Source organism: Trypanosoma cruzi, genomic scaffold (genome assembly GCF_000209065.1).
Source record: "Trypanosoma cruzi strain CL Brener 1047053516801 genomic scaffold, whole genome shotgun sequence".
NCBI classification, from domain to species: Eukaryota; Euglenozoa; class Kinetoplastea; order Trypanosomatida; family Trypanosomatidae; genus Trypanosoma; species Trypanosoma cruzi.
The window spans coordinates 1-20117 of record NW_001849551.1 but is presented as its reverse complement, the minus strand read 5'-3'; the positions used below and the strand labels follow the sequence as shown (position 1 = coordinate 20117).

General features: G+C 54.6%; 3 protein-coding genes and 4 pseudogenes across 3 annotated transcripts, besides 3 other annotated features; all 7 read left to right on the top strand.

Moving 5' to 3' along the window:
* Nucleotides 1-20117: a sequence feature (areas not merged during assembly with more than two copies in the genome that could not be assigned to a particular haplotype).
* Nucleotides 1382-3511, top strand: Tc00.1047053510623.80 (annotated as a pseudogene).
* On the top strand, nt 5285-6718 carry Tc00.1047053510623.50 (annotated as a pseudogene).
* On the top strand, nt 7168-8184 carry Tc00.1047053510623.45 (annotated as a pseudogene).
* On the top strand, nt 10604-11329 carry Tc00.1047053510623.39 (annotated as a pseudogene).
* Nucleotides 10936-10974: a sequence feature (CT-rich).
* Nucleotides 12572-12594: a sequence feature (AT_rich).
* On the top strand, nt 13664-14281 carry Tc00.1047053510623.30 (uncharacterized protein; the record flags this gene model as incomplete). Its single annotated transcript, XM_804815.1, has 1 exon — nt 13664-14281. The coding sequence occupies one exon, from the start codon at nt 13664-13666 to the stop codon at nt 14279-14281; it is 618 nt and encodes a 205-aa protein (XP_809908.1).
* Tc00.1047053510623.20 (mucin-associated surface protein (MASP), putative) lies at nt 14987-16078 on the top strand (the record flags this gene model as incomplete). Its single annotated transcript, XM_804814.1, has 1 exon — nt 14987-16078. The coding sequence occupies one exon, from the start codon at nt 14987-14989 to the stop codon at nt 16076-16078; it is 1092 nt and encodes a 363-aa protein (XP_809907.1).
* Nucleotides 19381-19926, top strand: Tc00.1047053510623.10 (mucin TcMUCII, putative; the record flags this gene model as incomplete). Its single annotated transcript, XM_804813.1, has 1 exon — nt 19381-19926. The coding sequence occupies one exon, from the start codon at nt 19381-19383 to the stop codon at nt 19924-19926; it is 546 nt and encodes a 181-aa protein (XP_809906.1).

Sequence of the window (20117 nt, the reverse complement as noted above, 5' to 3'; positions counted from 1 at the left end):
GTGTCTTTGAAGGTTTTGGGGGGAGGATCAGTTCAATTTGTTCTGCTGCTGGAGTCAATTCCTCCATTTCTGCCAGCTAGACACGCCCACACCGTCACTTTGCTTTTTTCCTTTCAATGGGAGGAAAGGGTGTTGACTAGCCTCGGGAGACAGTGGCACTTTTTGTTGCATCGCTGAGTGATCGGTCAGCGGCAGTCGATGCATCAGCCCTTCCTGAGGGTTGGCGACAGACACTCTGTGGCCGAGACTATTTGGATGGGAGTTCACGGGGCAGAATTCGCGCTTTATTCCCGTGCTTATGCCGACGGAATGTAAGTATTTGTCTCTTCTTGTGATGCCTCGGGTGTGCCGTGAAGCTGCATTGAGGAGAGCACGAGGCGTTAGTGTCCGTGTTATTTTTTTGGGCGCCACTGCTCTTTTTGGGTGTGTGATCCGACTGTGTGGTGGGTCGGTTGAGGGGGAGGACGTGGATGGGCCGCGCCTACCCGACTGCTGTGCCTTATTTTGCTGAACGCCCTGACCGAATTGCTGCTCTCCTTTTGCTTGCCCTGCCGGGCCTGGCGACCTCTTGAGGAGCGGTGCGACGGCGTGGACTGTCGGGCTGCTGAGGAGGCCGTGGCTGCGCGGGATGTCCTGCGGTACTTTTTGCGTTTCGGGACTACTGTAGAGAAGAGGACATTTCATGCCTCCTTCACGTCCAGGAGAGTCAATGGAGGGATCACGGTTGTGGGATCTCACTTCACGAGAGCCTGCGCCTGTTGGTCGCGTCGACGGTGCGCTCTGTGTGTCTTCGATCCCTGCCGGAGCATCCCGCTGTTTTTGTTCCGGTGAACGGGAAAATCCACCGACACGCCGAGCGGGTTGTGGGGATGTTGCGGCGAGGAACGCTTTAATAGAGGCCCTGCAGTGAGGGAGCGCTGCTTGCAAGGATCCCGCAGCACTTGGGATTTTTCTTGCACTTACTTTCTGCTGTCTGTCTGTTGGTTGGTGCTGTTTGCCGGAGGGTGTATTGGCCCGTGCGCAAACGTCAGTGTCTCTGCTTCTGCCTGCGGCCTCACAGTGCTTGAGCCGTTGTTGACGGGGAGAGTAATTACTGTAGCGGTTACGACGACGCTGGTGTGTTACACTGTGGATGGCGGCGCCACCCTTTCTTCTGCCACGCTCTGTTTTGGTGCTTTTTAAATTCTAATTTGATTTCCTGCGCGCAAACACACTCAAACTGGGAAGGAAAACAAACGCTAATCGATACTGTGAAGTTCGAAGGCACTGAAAGGATCAACACACACACCGCACACACACACATATTTATATGCTCTCACGTGTTGCGGCTGTCATGGCACCCCGCACACACAACCGTTGCCGCGTGACCGGATCCAGCTGAATGAGGAGGGAAGGAGGAGAGAGTGAGCCGCAGGGGCCCAACATGTCCCGGCACCTCCTCTACTCTGCGGTGCTGCTCCTCCTCCTTTTTGTGACGTTGCGCTGCGGTACTTGTGGAGCCACGCCTGCAAAGGAGAATGATGGCAAGAATGATTTAAGAAGTGTTCAGGAGCCGGAGAGGGTCGATCTATTTTTTCCACAGACGAAGGTGTTGCAGCCGAGGGATGAGGTTGTTCCGGGTACGACGAGGGATTCATTTGTTTTACCCTTTCTCGTCAGTGCTGGTGGAGTGACGGCTGCTTTTGCCAAGGGTCACATTTGGATGCCGAATATCAAGGTGGTCAATTAACTAAGCCCTTTTCTTCCGATGTTGTTGCGGGGTGCATTGACCCTGCGTGGCATTGTTCCACTCTTGTTGGTGAGGCCAATAAAGTATACATGGAGGGCACACACTGTGCTTGGTGCAGCGGAGGGAAAGGAGGGTCTGGGTGTTGTGCATCACTCCACAACAGTCGCGAAGGGCCACGGAGTGTTTCTTCTTGCGGGAGGCTCGGATGTGTCCTACGAAGGTGGGTGTTGGATAGAGGGCGGCTTGGAGCTGCAACTTGTTGTGGGCGATGTCACGAATCCCACGGGTGGCAAGCAGAGTGGACGGGTCGAATGGGGCGGCCCCAAACACTCTCGAAACTGATCTCCTCTGCTTCTCACGAAGGTGAACGGACGGAGTTCATTGCTTCCGGTGGCGCAGGTGTTGTGATGGAGGATGGCACCTTCCTGTTTTCTCTGATGGCGAGGAATGAGGCAGAATACGTTTGCTCCATGACCATTTACTCGACGGACAACGGCAGTAACTGGGCGCTCTCTGAGGGCATGTCCCCTGCGAAATGCCTTAACCCCGCGTCAGCGAGTGGGAGGGATCACTTCCCATGATTGTTGACTGCGAGAATGGCCGGAGGGTGTACGAGTCGCGTGACATGGGGGCAACGTGGACGGAGGCCATCGGGAAGCTTTTAGGCGTGTGTGTCAACGCCGGATCGGGAGCCTCTCAGAAAGAAAGCCTGCGTGTGGATGCCCTCATCACCGCGACCATTGAGGGAAGGAAGGTCATGCTGTGCACTCAGAGAGGGCACGCCTCGGTGGAGAATAGGGCCAATCCGCTTTACGTTTGGGTCACGGCCAACAACCGCTCGTTTTATGTTGGACCGGTTGTCATGGACAGTGCTGTGAATTGGGAGCTCGCCAGCACCCTGCTGCACTCGGACGGGGATTTGCATCTTTTACAACGGAGGGGCAACGGTGAGGGCCGTGCCATTTCGCTTTCCCGCTTGACGGAGGAAGCGAGTGCAATCAAGTCTGTCCTCAGTGCTGGGGTGCAAAAGGACGCCCTCTTCTCCAGCGTGTCAATACCCACGGCGGGTCTGGTGGCAGTTTTTTCCGATGCGGCCAGTGATGGCACGTGGAACGACGAGTACCGTTGCCTGCATGCGACGGTGACGAATGCAGTGAAGGACAACGATGGGTTCCGATTCACGGGACTTGAGTCCAGGGCAATATGGCCCCGTGAACACTCGGGATGATAACGTGCGTCATGTATTCTTAGCCCACCACTTCACACTTGTGGCATCGGTGACCATCGAATAGGCCCCGAGTGGGAACACTCCTCCACTGACTGCGGTGCTGGCGGACACTGCGTCCAATCGTACCATGGGACTGTCGTGCAGCCACAATAAGAAGCGGGAGACGGCGTTCGAAGGCACGACAACAACACGGAGGAGCACTTGGGAGCCGAAGAAAGAGTACCAGGCGGTACTTATGCTGCAAGGCAAGAAGGCCTCTGTGCACGTTGACGGTCAGTTGCTGGCGGAATAGGAAGAGGTGCTGTTAACAGGTCAGAAGCCACCTGAGGTCCTGAGGTTTTGCTTTGGCGCGTGCTGTGGGCACTAATCCCATGTGACGGTGACTGACGTCTTTCTGTACAGCTGCCCACTGAATTCCACTGCGATGCGTGCACCCAAGGACAGGGCCCCCGTTCCGACGAGGGAAGCGGCTCCGACACCACCCGAGAAGATTCGAGTGGTTGACAGCGTCAGGGAGCACATTGCTGGGAATATTACCGAAGAGAAATGAATGAGCACCACGCCCTGGACACGAATTCCCATTACAAATAGTCACCTCGCAGAGTGTGGAGCGGCGTGAGTCCCGACGATCGCCTCGCCTCTCCCAACGACGTGGAATTGACACTGCGTGATTTAGGCGCTAACAACACCGTGCGTGTGTGCGTGTCTTGTGTGTTGCTGCTTCTACTGGGGTTGTATTTGGGTGGTGGCAGCTTTCTGAGCCACGGAGTGCGGATCTGCGACGCCTCACGGAGAATACGTGCCGCATTGCCCAACCTTTTTCACTTATCTTTTATTTCTTTAATGTTTTTACTTTTAAATGTCTTTTTAATGCAGTTCAGCTGGAGCAGTAAGTACTGTTGTTTTTTCTTTGCGTGATGTTCGGCTGCTGCACACTGTAATGAGCGACGTGTTTCCCGCTCTTGTTTTTGCCCACACGCGGTGCCGGCCCTGCGGCTGCGCGTCCCACGGACTGCACGAAACGAGGTTAGGAAGAGCAAGCCGGATGCCGCATGAAATGTGAGGGATGTTGTGTGGGCTGGTGGAACAGTGCAATCTCTTTTATTTATTTTAATTTCCCTTTTTCTTTTCTTGGTGCGGGCAATGTGTATATAAACACGGTCGCTTCGTGCTGCGTGGCACATGAAATAAAAGTCCTGCCGCATCAATTTTTCCTTTTATTTTTGGGAGTTATCCCGGACTCCCACCCTTTTTTTTCTTTTTTTAAATCCCCGCGGCTTGTTTCTGTAGTTGCCGTATCTGCTGTCACTGTGTGTCTCCGTGTCCCGTTGAGTGTTCCTCTGCTGACTGTGCTGTTGACATGCCCTCGTTCCTCTTTTTTCTCTTCTTTCCTGCTGGAGGCATCGATGTTCCGCGACGGCGATTGTTTGTGTTCCCCTTTGCGATGGCAGGAGGGCGACTGGGCGGCGGCCTGCTGAGTGCACATGGAGGGAGCGGACTGTGTGCGCCGTGCCTCACTGTGAGTGTGGGACGCCAATCCGCCGGGGAAGGGAGAAGTGAAGGACTGCGGTGGTTACTTGTATGTGCCCGTCCCTCTCTTTGCCGCCGTGTTTGCTGTGCGCATGGCTCTATCCTGCGGTGCGACGCCGATGGCGCTGCTTTTTGCTGCCCTCGTATTTGCGTTGCGTTTCTCTTCGCCATGACACCGCCCTTGTGTGCGGGACAGTGAAGGGAGTGGAGATTTGTGAGGGAGTGAGGATGGCCGTTGTTTCCGTACATTTGGATCTTCAGACACGTGGCACCACTCGGCAGCCTCTCGCAGTTCCCAGGTTGTGGATTGAGAGAATGTGAGGGTCTGCTCCAAGCAGAAGGACGACAACAAGATGCAGTGCATGACGGCCAACCTGATCCGCGTGTGGTTGCGGCGCATGGAGCACGTGCGCCAGTACGCGTTGGGCGTTGCGCTCATGATTGGGGAGGAGGGGCGGCACGACGTTGCGGCGCAGCGAGAACGCATGACGGACTGCCTGTGCTGGGAGGGGCGCGTGTTGGAGTGAGTGTGTCGTGCCTGTGAGGGACTGAGGAGAGAGGGAACAACAGTAGTGGTGACTGTGGGAGTGTGAGGAACGGTGCACGGGCGAGGAGCGCCCTCTTTTGTTTAGACTTGATAGTTGTTGAACCGCGCCCACCTAATTGTTGTTGTGGTGGTGTGTGACTCTCATTGCTGGATGGGACGGTGCGTGGTTGTGTGACTTGTCTCCCCTTTTGCTTTTTGCGTTGACGGGGAGTTAGTTTGTGCTGAAGGCTGCACGCAAGTGACAGGAGTGATGGCGATGATGATGGCCGGCCGTGTGCTGCTGGTGTGTGCCCTCTGCGTGCTGTGGTGCGTTGCCGGCGGTGTTTGTGCGAGGGACGTTGACACCAACGCACTGGGTGGCTGCATGGCGTCGGGAGTGTTGGGTGAGAATGGATCCCACATGCCTGACGGATGTAATAAAACTGCGATTACGGTGCCTTTGCGGTCAGCACTGCCCATTACTGCCGTTGAAGCCTCGACTGGCGAAAGTGTTTCCGATTCAACCGATATTTATCCAGATTCACTTTCGGTACCACCATCACCACCGCCAGTAACCGGGTTACCGGAAGCACTCAATGCACCTAAAGCGCCACAAGACCCACCGGAATCTGATGTTGGTCAAACTGGTGTTGGTGATCGTTTGTCTCTGGTCCCTAATGACGACAGTTCTGGTGGTGGCGGTTTTGAAGAAAATGGAAATTCTAACAAAAGTGGAGTTTCTGCCTCGGAGTTTACTACTGTTGTTGGTGCTTCTCGATCTCCCATTCCCCCTGAAGTTGGTGGTTCAGAGAATAAAAGCGGTGCACCCCCTAACTTAAAATTGGAATCTCCAGAAACAAATGAGCCGCGGGAAAGAATCCTTGTAGAGACCAACAAAGATACACAAAAGGTTTCAAAACTCGAAGAAAATCCAGAGTCCTCTCGTAAAAAAGAAAAAGCGAACATTCGGGGTACGAGTGAGGAAGCAGGTAAAAACGAGGCAGGACGGAGTGGCGTGGAGGCACACGGCCCTTCCAGCGTGTTGTCTGCCGACGGCCAACTGCAGCATCAAGGTACAACAGTAACAATGACACAACCACCACCACCGTCACCAGAACAGCAAACATCGGCAGTATCGCCATCACCAGGAGTAGGTACACCCGCAGCGCGATCACGAGAAGCGGGAGATCCAGAAGAATGAAGAGGAATACCGCCGGCACGAACAGCTTCACACAATTCAACAGATGAAAAGCACAAAGCGCCACCTTTACGAAGCGAAAAAGAGTCCGCAGCACCGCAACCGCCTTCAGCGGATGGCGTGCTTGAGCAAAACAGTGAAGACACAACAACAAAAGAGGCGATAAAGATGGATGCACATACCGATGGCCCAGCGGCAACATCAGAGCAATCCACCTCCGCAAGTGAAAGTGGTGTCGTCAAGAGAAATGAGAGTGAGGATGGTGACAATGCTCAACGGCCTGAACCCAAAGGACAACACAATGACCCTGATGCCGTAAATACCAAGGCTGCTCCCACGGCCAGTGAGGCTGCATCATATACAGCGAAAACGGTCCCCGCCCGAAAAAATGATACTGTGACGTATGGCGACATTGACGGCGGCACCGCGGTCTCCCACGCCACCTCCCCTCTTTTGCCTCTTCTTCTTTTTGCGTGTGCGGCTGCTGCTGCGGTGGTGGCCGCGTGAGAGTGAGGGAGAGAGAGCCGTGCACCGCCCGCACACACACTTGTCCTTCTCTCTCTCTGTGTGTGTGTCCCCTTGCATGGACTCTCGCCCTCACCTCACCCCACGAGGCACACACAATAATGTGCCCATTGTATATATGCATGCACACCCATGCAGGCCCGCTGGTGCTCTCTTTTGCACGACACGCACCGCTGCCGTCCTGCCTGGCTGCATGGGCGGAGCACCGTAACTGTTTCTGTTTTTATTGCTTTGAGTGGGCGACCTCTCTCTCTCTCTCTCTGTGTGTGTGTGTTTTGCTTTACGGGAGTAATGAGAGTGTGTGCGCTGGTCGTCCCACGCTTTGTTTTTTCATTGTTTTACTTTTGTTGTGGTTGAGTGCACCCATTCCACACTTTTTCGATTGGCAGTTTGCTTTGACGTTGGAGACTTGAATCTTTTTTTTTTGTTTCATGTTGTTTCTATTCTTCTGAGAGTGTCAGCCTCTTTAAATCTTTTCAAGCCAATTGGCTTTTCTTTGAAATACGCCATGCTTCAATTGATCGACGTCACCCCACGGCCTCTAGCGCTGTTTCTTCTCTTTGCGATGATATCTGCGATGCGATTTTCAGCGGTTGCTTTTTTGTACCCCTGAAGTATTCCTGATTCCTTGACGATGTGGTCTCCTCCGACGGCGAGGTTTATCTTGTTTACGCTGGGGAGAATGCATCTCAGGGCGCAGGATGCGTTGCAGGTGTGGAACTTCGTCTGGAAAGACCGGTGGGTACCCATAGGCATTAAGGCGTTAACGACGGACCCGTGTGACAGCAGGAGTCACTGCGTCTTCTTTTGGCGTTGCACAGTAAATTCTTTGGACGGCGCGTTTGGCTCTAAGAACGGTGCTTTGACCTTTGCGCACGGGAACCTCCTTGCTGAGGAGACTGTCCCTGCTGCTTTCAAACTGCACGCGGATCGTCTGCTCGTGCAGGCACTGGAGGGTCCGCTGACTGCGTCCCATTTGCCACGGGAAGCGTTTGCAGTCGGTTCACGGTGCCTGCTGAGCATCCTTCCACTGGTGTTCCCAATTCTGACACGGCGCAGTGCGTGGCTGCTGCGCTTGTTGGTGTGTGGGCACTGCGGTGCGCCACGCTGGAGGATGGCCGTCCACTCGCTGGCGCCATGCAATTTGCCCGTCAGTTTTATTTCACGGACGCATCGCCGCGCACCTGTTGGCCCATGCTCTCGGGTTTAACTGCCTGCACACGGCAAGCCGCAGCATGGTGAGGAATGCTATTGGTGTGCGTGGCAGAGCGCTGTTGGTGGTGGTGCACTCAGCGAATGCCGCGATGGCTGCGAGGGAGCACCACGACTGCGACGACATTGATGGCATGGAGCTGCAGGATGGCGATGGGGACGGGAGGACGCTGGAGTCGCACTGGTGGCGGTGCCACGCGAGGGATGAGTGGATGGCACCGATTGGTTGCGCTGGCTGCCGCAGAGGAAGTGCTCCGCACTGAACATGAGTGAATATTCCCACATGCTCTGAGCATTGGGCGTTCCTGTCAGATGCTGCGCGTCGGGACGGTATTCCATTGGTTGCCGTGTAGACTAATTATCCATGAAAGCTCAGCCAAACGCCCGATGGACAGTTGCCCCATCACTGGTCCCGCACTGGATGTGAGAAATGGTGCCGCTGTTATTTGGGAGGGGAGAACTTTTGTCTGCGATGCCTGGGGTTGAGCCCTCTTCGTGGTGTCTGGACACGCTTCCCACCAACACGACGGATGCGAGGGACCGGAGGATACACATCTCGGTGCTGCCATGCATGCGGCATTGAAGTGTCTCGGCATGCAGGTGCATCTGGAAGTGACTAAATAGGGTAACGTCCGTTGTGCCCATGCACGGACGGGGCGACGATTGCTTGGGCCACTCGGCCCTACGATGAGGGAAACGCCATTTGCCGTGACCACGCGGAGGTGTGCACGATATCCGCCACCAGCGGCAGCCTACTTCCAGTGGTTCCGTGGGACGGCGAGGAGAGAGGGCGTGTGGAGCAGGACGGTTTCACCGGCATCTACTGAACAAGCTTTGCTACGGGCATCCGTCCCCGATCCAGAGAGCATTGGGACCGGCCGTGGCACACCACCGAAGGATGTAGACACGGCTGCTCCCCAGAAGCATCCGTCGCCAGAGGAGGAGGTCGCCTCAGGTGCCACGACGGCAACGGAGTGCTCTTGCCCAGTGACACCGCGGGTGCGTCGCAGGAGGCGGAGAAGGAGAGCGATCTTCCGGACATCGACGATGTGGCCGCCGATGGTGTGACGTCTGTTGTGGGAGAACCGGCAGGAGATGAGGCCGCCAGCGACAGGGCCGGTGGCGGTGCCACAGACACGGGACCCAGGAGCCCTGATGCCGCTGATGCTGCGCAGGGTGCCGTGGACCCTTCGCCGAGGGAGGATGATGCGGCGGTGGTGCGCGGGGGTTGGGAGGCAGACCTGACAGACTTTCCGCCTCCGATCCACGGCAATAACAGTGCGGCTGCTGATTTTCTCCTTCCGCTGATTATTCTGCTTGCCGCTGCCGCCACGGTGCCAACACTCAGCAGTGGGTGCAAGAGAGAAAGGCCTATATCAACTGGCATGTCCCTATCAGTATATACATACACTCTGCTTGTCTGTATACTTTGTACCAAGGACATGCTGTATGCACTCTCCCTTTTTTGTTGGTTGCTGATGTGGCGGCACCACGCGTGTATTATGGGTTGGGATAAGAAATTGTTTGACTTCTTCTGGAGAATACTGTGGGGTGTTTGTGTGCGTGTGCGAGGGATCTGTGTGGTTTTGATTTCCCCTATTTTTATTCATCTGCTTTGGCATTGTGTAATTCTGCTTCCCTTCTCCATTATGTGTGTTCTGAAGTATTGCTAGGGCACCGGGAGTGGATGCCTGTGGATGCACGCCGTGCATTATGCGCTACATTGGTGGGAGGGGAGACTGACATAACTGGCAGGATTCAGTAAGGCGCATCTTTGCCCACGGACCCTGCAGCCGCAGCAGCCTGAGTGGCGCTTTTCATATGGATGTGTGGAGTGGTTTTCTCTGACGAGGCTTTTCTTACTGCTTGTAATTTTCCGCTCGGGTACCGTGCCCGTGGGAGGAGCGGCGGCATTAAAAGAGCATTGTGTGTGTGTGTGTGTATGGAGAGTCCTTGATTGAGTGCCTGCCTTACTTCTCTGTTCTGTCGATTGATTGTTCCGTGTGCCGGCCAAACGGTTGACATGACGTGCTGCCGACGGAGGGGCCACGTGACATGATGTTGCGTCGCGTGCTTTGGCGCGGGTGTGTGATGTCTGCAACAGTCGTTGGGCGGTTGCCTGTTGGGTCGTTGAAGGCGGCGTGGCGACGGGTGTGGATGGACCCGATTGTGTGCCGCGGGAAGGAAGAAGGCGGCGGAGCGATGGACACCCGATAGGTGAGTGGGCGAGCAGCCATGAAGGTTGGCGACAGGGAACTCACTGCCCTGTGAGTTGCCGTGTGTGGTGTTTGTTTCTGTTATTATTACTTGCGTTGTTGGATGTGGCCGCTGCGGGGGAAGACTGTTTTTTGTTTTTTTTTCACGCCGTTTTGGGATCCTTTTCTGCACCGGCATCACTGTGTTCCTGCCGTATTGTTGCGCCCTCTTTCCCGTCCATTCTGGGGGCAGCTGCGGGTGGGTTTTACATGCCGTGGAGTTGTGTGCCGTGCTGTCCGGTGTTTCATTGTTGCCTGTTTTTCCTGCGTGCACGCGTCACCGATGCCCATGACAACAACCCTCACGTAAACTCCACTACTTCTTTTCCATGCTGCTGATGATGTGTGTGTTCTTCTCATATTCCTTTCCGTGCCCCTCTAGACTGTGTGCGCAGCCGTGATGATGATGACCGGCCGTGTGCTGTTGCTATGTGCCCTTTGCATGCTGTGTTGCGTTGCCTGCTGTGGTGGACTTGCTGAAACACCTCAAGCCTCTCCGGCTTCTCCGCCCGTTAAAGACAATAGCCCTAAAAATGACAACAATTCCAGAGGCGGCGCTGGAGGAGGTGGTCTAAGCGGTCAATCGGAGGTCTTAAAAGAAACATCATCATCGGTGCAAGGCGCAACCGAACCGGGAGCGGAAATGGCAATAAAACCCGAGGCACATGCCCCAGAAACGGCAGGGACGGAAAAACAAGGGAAGAAAAATCAAGCGGAAAAAAAAAGGAGGGGGAAGAAGAGGAAGAAGAAGGAGTGGAAGAGAAGAAAAAGCATGAAGACGCTGGTACCGGCACCGCAGAGGGGATACCAGCAGACGGTCAAGAGCAGCCAAGTTTATCTTCTGGCGCGGAGGGAGCATCGAATATAACAAATCCCAAAAGCACCCAAAAAACTGGAGACGATGATCCAGCAGCCGATGCCGCAGGGAAAGCAGAGGGAAAACAAAATGAAAACAAAGAAGCCAATCCAAAAGGAACACCAGTCGAAGCCACAGCCATGAAAAATACAACGGCGACGACTGGTGACAGTGACGGCAGCACCGCGGTCTCCCACACCACCTCCCCTCTTTTGCTTCTTCTTGTTGTTGCGTGTGCGGCTGCTGCTGCGGTGGTGGTGGCCGCGTGAGAGTGAGGGAGAGAGAGCCGTGCACCGCCCGCACACACACACTCTTCCTTCTCTCTCTGTGTGTGTGTGTCCCCTTGCATGGACTCTCGCCCTCACCTCACCCCACGAGGCACACACATAATGTGCCCATTGTATATATGCATGCACACCCATGCAGGCCCGTTGGTGCTCTCTTTTGCACGACACGCACCGCTGCCGTCCTGCCTGGCTGCATGGGCGGAGCACCGTAACTGTTTCTGTTTTGTTTCCATTGCATTGAGTGGGCGACCTCTCTCTCTCTCCCTCTGTGTGTGTGTTTTGCTTTACGGGAGTAATGAGAGTGTGTGTGCGCTGGTCGTCCCACGCTTCGGCTTTTTGTTTTGTTTTTTTGTAAGTTCAATTTCTTTTACTGTTTGGTTTAAATTTTTTGCTAGTCTTTTTTTGTTGTTAATTTGTCCGTTTTTTTTTAATCTCTCACTCATCTTTCTTTTTTGCTTTTGGGGGCAGTCACTATGGACGTTTTTTCTTTTCTACTCTTCCCTCTTTTAATTGTTTGTTGCTGCACTCTTCCTGCGAGGGGTGCCGTGTGTTTCCGCCCAACTGCTGCACTCGCACACCCACCGACACGCTCATGACGACGGCCCTGTGCGCCTCGCCTGCTGCACGCATGAGGAGGGGCCGCGAAGAACGGCGCGCTGAGGGAGCCGTGACGTGTGGGCGTGCGACGAGGGCCTGTGGGGCGGCGCACACATTTCTTTTCCTCTTGTTTTGTTTTCTTTGCGGCCAGGGCTGGCAGACACCCGCAGCGCCACACACACAGCCACACCCTGCCGCCGTGTTTTTCTTTAAAGTAATTTTTTTTTGCTTTGCGTGTGCATTTCTCGCGCCGGCAGTCCCTTCGGTGTCGGCCTCGTGAGCATTTCTTTTCCCCTCCGATGATTTTTTCTTTTGCTGCGCTCACTCTCCCGATGGAGTGACGCGACTCCCGTCATGTCTGCGTGCTTCTCTCAGTCCCCACACACACGAGTGACTGTGCTCTGCGGGCCGCACTCACGCGCCGATGAGGGGGCTGAGGGGAGCGGCAACACGCAGATGACCGCATGAAATATAAACGATGTGCGGACACGCAGAGGGTCGGACGGTTGAAAGACATTTAAATATCTTTTAATTTTATTTTGCGGGCAAAATAAATGCGGACAGTTTGGTGTGGCCACACGGCAGCCGGCGATTTTTAAATTTGTGTGGAACAGTAATGGACGATTTCTTTTTTTTATTTATAATTATTTTGTGTGATGGGGTTTATTTAAGACGAAGGGGAAAGTTTTTTTTTTTTGGTTTTAAATAAATCTTTTGTGAATTGCCGCTGCTTGGGCTGCAGTGCAGTCATGAGTTTGAGCGGTCTTCTTCTTGTTTCCGCCATGCATCTCCGCTGTACATTTTTGTGCGTCTCTCCACATGCTCTGGTCGCTGTTTTTTTTTGTTTTGTTTTGTGTTTCTGCAGGCACACACAACCACACAACCACAAGATGCACATTGCAGTGGATTTGAATGCTTCTTTTGCAGTGCATGCTGGCAGTTGCGTGTGGCGGCTGTTGTCTTCTTCCGTGGCCATGAGGAGAAGGGAGGGGCAGGAGTGCGCAGTCCGAGTCTCCTTTTCCTGCGGGTGTGATGCACCGCGTGCGACTGCGTTGAGTTGGGCTCCGTGTCCCATTGAGGGCGGGATGGCTGGAAATTTTGGTGCCGCGTCATGGATGGATGAGGGTTTCTTTGCTGTTGTGGCTGGTGTGGTGGCCGCGGGTTTTTGCTGTTTCCCTTTGGGTGTGGAGATGAGCTGGATGGAGATGGTGGTGGATGTCTTCTCCTCCTGCATGGTGGGCGGCTGCTGGCGTTGTGTGCCTTCCTTGCGTGGATGCCGTCTCGTGGTGTGTGAACTGTGCGGCTGGGCCTGCTGCCACTCCTCATGTTGTCTGCTCTCTCGCTGCATCCGCTGTGCTCCGTCCCTCTCCCTCTTGTTGCATTCTTTTTCTTCTGCCTCACCGATCAGCTGACTGACTCCAGCGACTCCACTACGCGTGACGATGACTGCGATGGTGACGATGGTGACGGTGCGGCGCCGTGTTGGTCCTTGCGCTCTTGTGCTGCTGCTGCTCGTCCGTGTGTGTGACGGCTGCTGGGAGTGCTGGAGATGTATCTGGTGATGCGGATGCGGTGGTTGTGCCGGTGGATGTGTCGTGTGCTCCGAGTGACGGCAGCCTGAGCTATCGCGTGCGTGTGTGTGTGGGCGTGGAAGTAGTGTTCTGCTGCCGGTGCTGAGGCTCAGTAGGAGAATTACACTTTCAGTGGCTTTGATGTGCGCATGCATGGCAGGAATGGTGAGCTGGGTGCTGTGTGCCATGTGGCCCATGCGGTGCACACATGTAGCAACTGTGCTGCCAGCTGTGCAACGGAAGAGGAAGGGGCCACCGTTGCCTTCACGATGAATGTGACGGCACATAAATACGCCGGCCCTTATGAATTGTGGTGGCGTCAATTTCCTCCCGATGGAACCATCCATCCGCCTGCACGGAGCAGCGATGCTGACCAGACGGGCATCTGTCGGTTGCCGCCGCCCCGTGAAGGGAAGGATGACACAAAATCTGGTGGGACAACTGCGCCGCAAGTCAATGCTGAGCCGTCACGTCAACACGAGGATCGGCGACTGTCTGCGGCGGCTGACGGACCCAACACCGTCGATCCGAGTCCCGCATCCAACACGACGACCAACACTTCCGGGACGAGGCCTGAGTTTGCCAGCAATCCGAACGAAGTGATGGTCCCGAAAGCATCCAAGAAGAGGCCTTCCTTCGCAAACGGTCCGAGAATAGTAGTGGCGTCGAATGCATCCGGGATCGTGTCTGTCACTTATGGCGGCAGGGAAAACGTTGCTGCGGATAACACGGACGAGGTGAGTGAGCGCAGCGCCAATGGACACTAAACTCCTTTCTTCAGAAAATGGCGTTGCAGGCAGTGGATTTGTTGCTGATGGTGATGCGGGCGGATTGATTCAACGCAACGCCTCTGGACACGAGAGCAAACCCCAATTACGAGAATTCACCGCGCAGTATTCCGGGAGCGGTGCGAGTCTACACGACTGCTTTGCCCCGCTCAACGACGCGAAATTGACACTGCGAGAGTTAACTGTTGGCAGCACTGTGCGTGTGTGCGTGTATTGGGTGTTGCTGCTTCTTCTGGGATTGTGTGGAGTTGTGGCGGTATTGTGAGCCGAAGAGTGTGGCATTGCGACTCCTCGCAGAGAACATGTGCCGCGTTCCCTGCGTGTTTTCTTTTATTATTTACATTTTACTGTTGGTTTTGTTGCCTTCCTGGAACGATAAGCATCCTTGCTGTTCCTTTATTTAATGGTCGGTTGCTGCACACTGTCATGAATGACGTGCTTCTCCTCTTGTTTTGTTTCTGTTGCCCACACGCGGTGCCGGCCTCATTGCTGTGCGTCCCACGGACTGCACGAATGGAGGATTGGAGAGACAGGCCGGATGCCGCAATGAAATGTGAAGAGTGTTGTGTGGGCTGCCGTTTGTGACTGTGGCGTGGCTGTTGTGTTACTTTTCACTCCTTACTTCTGCTCTGCGTTGACGTGTTGTTAGTTTGTGCTGAAGGCTGCACGCAAGTGACAGGAGTGATGGCGATGATGATGGCCGGCCGTGTGCTGCTGGTGTGTGCCCTCTGCGTGCTGTGGTGCGTTGCCGGCGGTATATGTGACGAGGAGGCGGGAGGTCCTGCCGGTGGTGTTGTTGGGAATGGTGGTAGAAGCGCGGTGGAGTCTTCTGAATCTTCAGCGCCAGGACCAGATGCCTCAGAACCACCAAATGATGTGCTCAATGTTAATCAAGCAACAGGAACATCTGCAGTAAAATCTTTGGAAGGAAAAGAAGTTAGCACTGCTCAACGGGATGTTCTTTCCAGAGGGAAGGATAAAAAAGATGGGAGTCCTTCAGAGCATTTGGAAGATCCTGCGGAAGATGCTCCAGAAAATGAAAAAACAAAGCTGAAATTAAAAAAAGAAGAACAAGAAGGAATAGTGCCGCTACAATCGCAAGCAAATGTGTCACCGCAACCGCAGCCACAACCGCAACAGTCACAACCGCCATCCTCACCTCAGCCACACATTTCTTCTTCAGAAAAGGGTAAAGGTGTTGGCGAGAACACTAAGGGTGGAGCAGGTCAGTCCTCATTGGCAGTGGAAAATAAGGGAAACAATGATCCAAAGGCCCCCAGAAAAGAAGACTCATTAAATGTTCCAGGTAAAGAATCAGAAAGCAGTGAACAGGCCCAAACGAAAGTGCCAAACACAGTACCGCCGGAGCACAAAATCAAAAATGAAATGTTAACTCCGGAACAAAAGACGAATGAAGGCCAAAACACGGATACATCCACGAACCTACCCGAAACACAAAAGGAAAGTAAGGAATATCCTGCCTCTAGAGAAGGTGCGGTGCAGAGTACATTAACTGGCGGTCAAGAACAGGAAGCTGAGCCATCTACAAGCGAAGAACCTTCCCCTTTTGGGGAGGAACAACAATCCACAGGGACGAAGACAACTGCCGATGCTCGAACTCCGGATGCTGCAGCGAAAGATAAAAACGCCCTTCGTACAAATGCCACCGCAAATACAGGCGACAGTGATGGCAGCACCGCGGTCTCCCACGCCACCTCCCCTCTTCTTCTTCTTCTTGTTGCGTGTGCGGCTGCTGCTGCGGTGGTGGCCGTGTGAGAGTGAGTGTGGGAGAGAGCCGTGCACCGCCCGCACACACACTCGTCCTTCTCTCTCTGTGTGTGTGTCCCCTTGCATGGACTCTCGCCCTTACCTCACCCCACGAGGCACACGCATAATGTGCCCATTGTATATATGCATGCACACCCATGCAGTCCCGTTGGTGCTCTCTTTTGCACGACACGCACCGCTGCCGTCCTGCCTGGCTGCATGGGCGGAGCACCGTAACTGTTTCTGTTTTGTTTTCATTGCATTGAGTGGGCGACCTCTCTCTCTCTCTCCCTCTGTGTGTGTGTTTTGCTTTACGGGAGCAATGAGTGTGTGTGCGCTGGTCGTCCCACGCTTCGGTTTCTTGTTTTTGTTTTTTTCATTGTTTTGTGTTGTGTTTGAGTGCATCCATTCCGCTTTTTTGATCGGCGGCTTGCTTTGACTGTGGACGCCTGAATTTTTCTTATTGTTTCCATACTGTTTTCATCCTGTTAAGGAAGTGTTAGCTACTCGTATCCTTCTAAAGCCGTCACGCTCTTTCTTCTACATACGTCATGCGTCAGTTGGTCCATGGCACCCCACAGTTGACTGCAGCGCTGCTGGTGCTGCTTGCGATGATGCCTGCGGTGTGATTGCTAGCGGATGTCTCGTTGTCACTCTGACGTATACTTGCGTCATTGGTTGTGTGGGGCGTCCGACGGCGCGTGGGCGTCTCTGGTGATAGTGAGGCACGTGCCTCCCAAACCGTATGATGCGTCGCAGGCGTACAGCGCCGTTCGTAATATCCGGTGGGTGTCTGTCCCCGTGAAGGCGTCCACAACGGTCCCGGATGACAGCAGGAGGCACTGCGGCTTCACTTGGTGTTGCACAGCGACTTTATTTGACGGGGCGTTTGATTTGCGTCTCTTGGGGCTTTTGTGGGAGAAGGTGGGAGGTTGAGGGCATTAGGACTGAATTCATTTGAGTGGCTGCGTTCCGTTGACTTGCAGCCAGTCGTGGCACTATTTTGGGGTTTGGCGGCTCGTCTCTTTTGTTTACTTCCCACTGCAGCACGTGGACAACACTGGTCCGAAGAACATTTGTTTGACGGGTGTGAGCTGCTGCCGTGCGTGGTGCTTGGACTATGTGATTGTGTGGGAAGGTGCATGGAGTGACGAATACTTCTGTTTGGCGTGTTGCGGTGTGTCGGAATGACGTTCGGATGACATGTGAGGGGTGTCGCTTGTAATTTTTGTGTCTTCTCTGGTGGTGCCGACATGTGTGCGGGGATTTTGGCATTGCTGGCTGGCAGTTCCACGTCACTTTTCAGCATTCCTGGATTTGCTGAGGAATGACGGCTGGCGACCAGCGTGTTGGTGCTGCCGGTGAGAATAAGTGCATCGGGAATTGGCCACTTTCTCTTTTCCGTGCTGGAGCCGATGAACTGGCACGAGGGCACCGGCTGCAGACTGCCTGCCAGCACGTGTGGGCAGCGGGTCCATGCACACACCGACGCTCATCGCAAGAGCGTGCGCGATCACCGTGGCATTTGTGGCGTGCATTTATGGACGTCAGCCCATTGAAGAATGTGTGAAGCAAACGGCTGACTGCAGACGAGGGAAATGAGTGCGTGCACTGTGCCGTGTTTCATCGTCGATGGCAGAGCGGCAGGAAGCCCGTGCTGGCAACCGGGATCTTTGCGTCGCGAGGGATGTCAGTGTTGATTTTGTGTCATCGAGGGTGAAGTGATTTTGCTGCTGCCCGTGTGTGTGGCCACTCCGGCGGAGGGCGAACACAAAAGGGAGGGATGCAGGCGCTGCGTGTGTGTGTGCAGGTGCCATGCAACAACGTCACAACAAACATGCTGCGACTCGGTGACCCTCACATCGTTGTGGTCCTCACGAACAGCGCAGGCACCGCCCACATCGATGCACTTAGTGGACGGAGTGAGGCATCTTTGAGGCGCTGCAGGGAACAGGATGTGTTGGCGCAGCCACGACGTTCATGGAGCGTCACGATGGCACAGTCAGCTGTGGCTGGTGGAATATTTACTTCTCGGATGCAACAGAGAGAGAGAGAGAGCTGCTCCTACTGCTGGCGTCGTTGCTGCCTTTTGTGGCCTCCCATGCCGATTATTGTCTGTCCGCTGATCATGGGTGGCATGCCTCCACTAGTGACGTCGTCTGCAGGCATTTCACAGCACCAGTGAAACACACATCACGTCGCATGCTTCGGCTGTGGATGTGGTGTCGTGAATGCAGCCGGCGTTATTTTGCCCGACTCCTTTTCACTGCCTTGCGACAAATGGATGCGTCGCCGCCCGAGTCATTCACTGCAGCTCCGTGTGTTGTACTGCCAGCACAATACTCTCCTGTTGTGTGTCGCCTGGCTGACAGTCAAACACCACTGCGTTGGGACATGCAAGGATGTGGACTGCCGCTCACGGTGTTGGGCACCGCTGTTTGGATGCGGCGGCCACACGAGCGGATGTATTGTGGCACAATCAAATGCGTGAAATACGCGGAATCACAGCAGCTGCAGTAATATCAGCGGTGTGGCACCACGGTATGTGTGAGAGGGTGATGCATGATGAATCACAGTGGGCGGCATGCGAGGGGAGTGCACCGCGACGGAGCGTCGCCCCGCCCTCAGCCTGCAGGGGAATGTGCACCCAGAGGAATATGTGGTCGAGGCACCACCAAACACACATGCCCTTCCGTGCACCAATAAATAGGAGCGAAGGTGCGTTCTGGTGTGTGGGAGTCCACTCACATATTTTCATTTCCACCGCAGTAAACGGTGAGGAATCAGGTGCCACAGCAACGAAAGGAAAAAACAAACATCTATTGCAGCACTTTACCAGCGAAAAGCAGGAAGAACACAAACCGAATTGTTGGCTGTGCTTCCCGCGGAACAACAATCCACGTGGTGTGTGGGGATCATTCCCTTTTTACTGTTACTTTGCTTTTGCGTTGCTGTGTGCGCTGCATCTATTCCTCTTGTGTGTGTGCGTACCCTCCGTGCGGGGTGCAGACACGACGGACCGCTCTCGCCGTATGTGCGTGCGGTGGAGCCTTGTGTGCCGCTCCTGCTTGCTTCTCCCTCCTCCATCTGTGTGTTGGTGTTGCGGCAGGGCTGTGTGTGTGTGTGCCTGCCGCCGTGGATTGGAGTGTGTGTCGTGCGTGGTGTGCGGCGTACGGTGCATGCCTGGCTGCTACCCTCTCCTCATGTGGTGTGCCCTCTGTGTGTGTCTGCCGCACCTCTCGTCTCCCTGTTGCTCTCCACGTCCCTCGCTGTGGAGATCAGCTCCACACCACTGAACGACCACACTCACGATGGTGACATGCCGTCTGCTGTGCGCCCTGTTGGTGCTCGCCCTGTGCTACTGCCCGTCCGTGTGTGCGACAACGGAAGAAGATAACCCCAGCACAAACTATGATCCACAAGAGGGTGAAGGTAGGACAAACGGTAGGCAGAAGGGAACAAGTGGGAGCCCAGACCTGACGACCAAAGAGTCAGAGGTTGAAAGTGAGGGCGGTACGCAAGACATACAAGGTCGGACCACCGATGTGATCTCCAACAGTGAAGGTGCATCAGGTGCGTCCGGTGAGCCAGGGAAAACAAGCGATGTGGATCAATCTGCAACAAACCCAAAATTGAGGGTTCCTTTGGAAAAAACGACGACCACGACAGCAACTACAACTACAACAAAAGCACCAAACAATATGAATACAGAGGCGCCAACCACGACGACTACAACTACAACCACAGAGGCACCGTCACGTCTTCGCGAAATTGACGGCAGCCTCAGCAGCTCTGCGTGGGTGTGTGCCCCGCTGGTGCTTGCCGTATCCGTTCTGGCGTACACCGCTCTGGGCTGAAGAATTGTATGCGGGCTGTGCGTGCCACCACTCAGCCACGGGGACATGTGTGCGTCTACTGTGGTCCGATGTAAATAATTAAGATAAAATAATGTTCGTGTTTTTTGCTTTATTTGCTTTCGCTGCCCTGCTGTATGCTCCATGTTGTGGCTCCCTATATCCGTCACGCTGAACGCATCGCGGACACACTC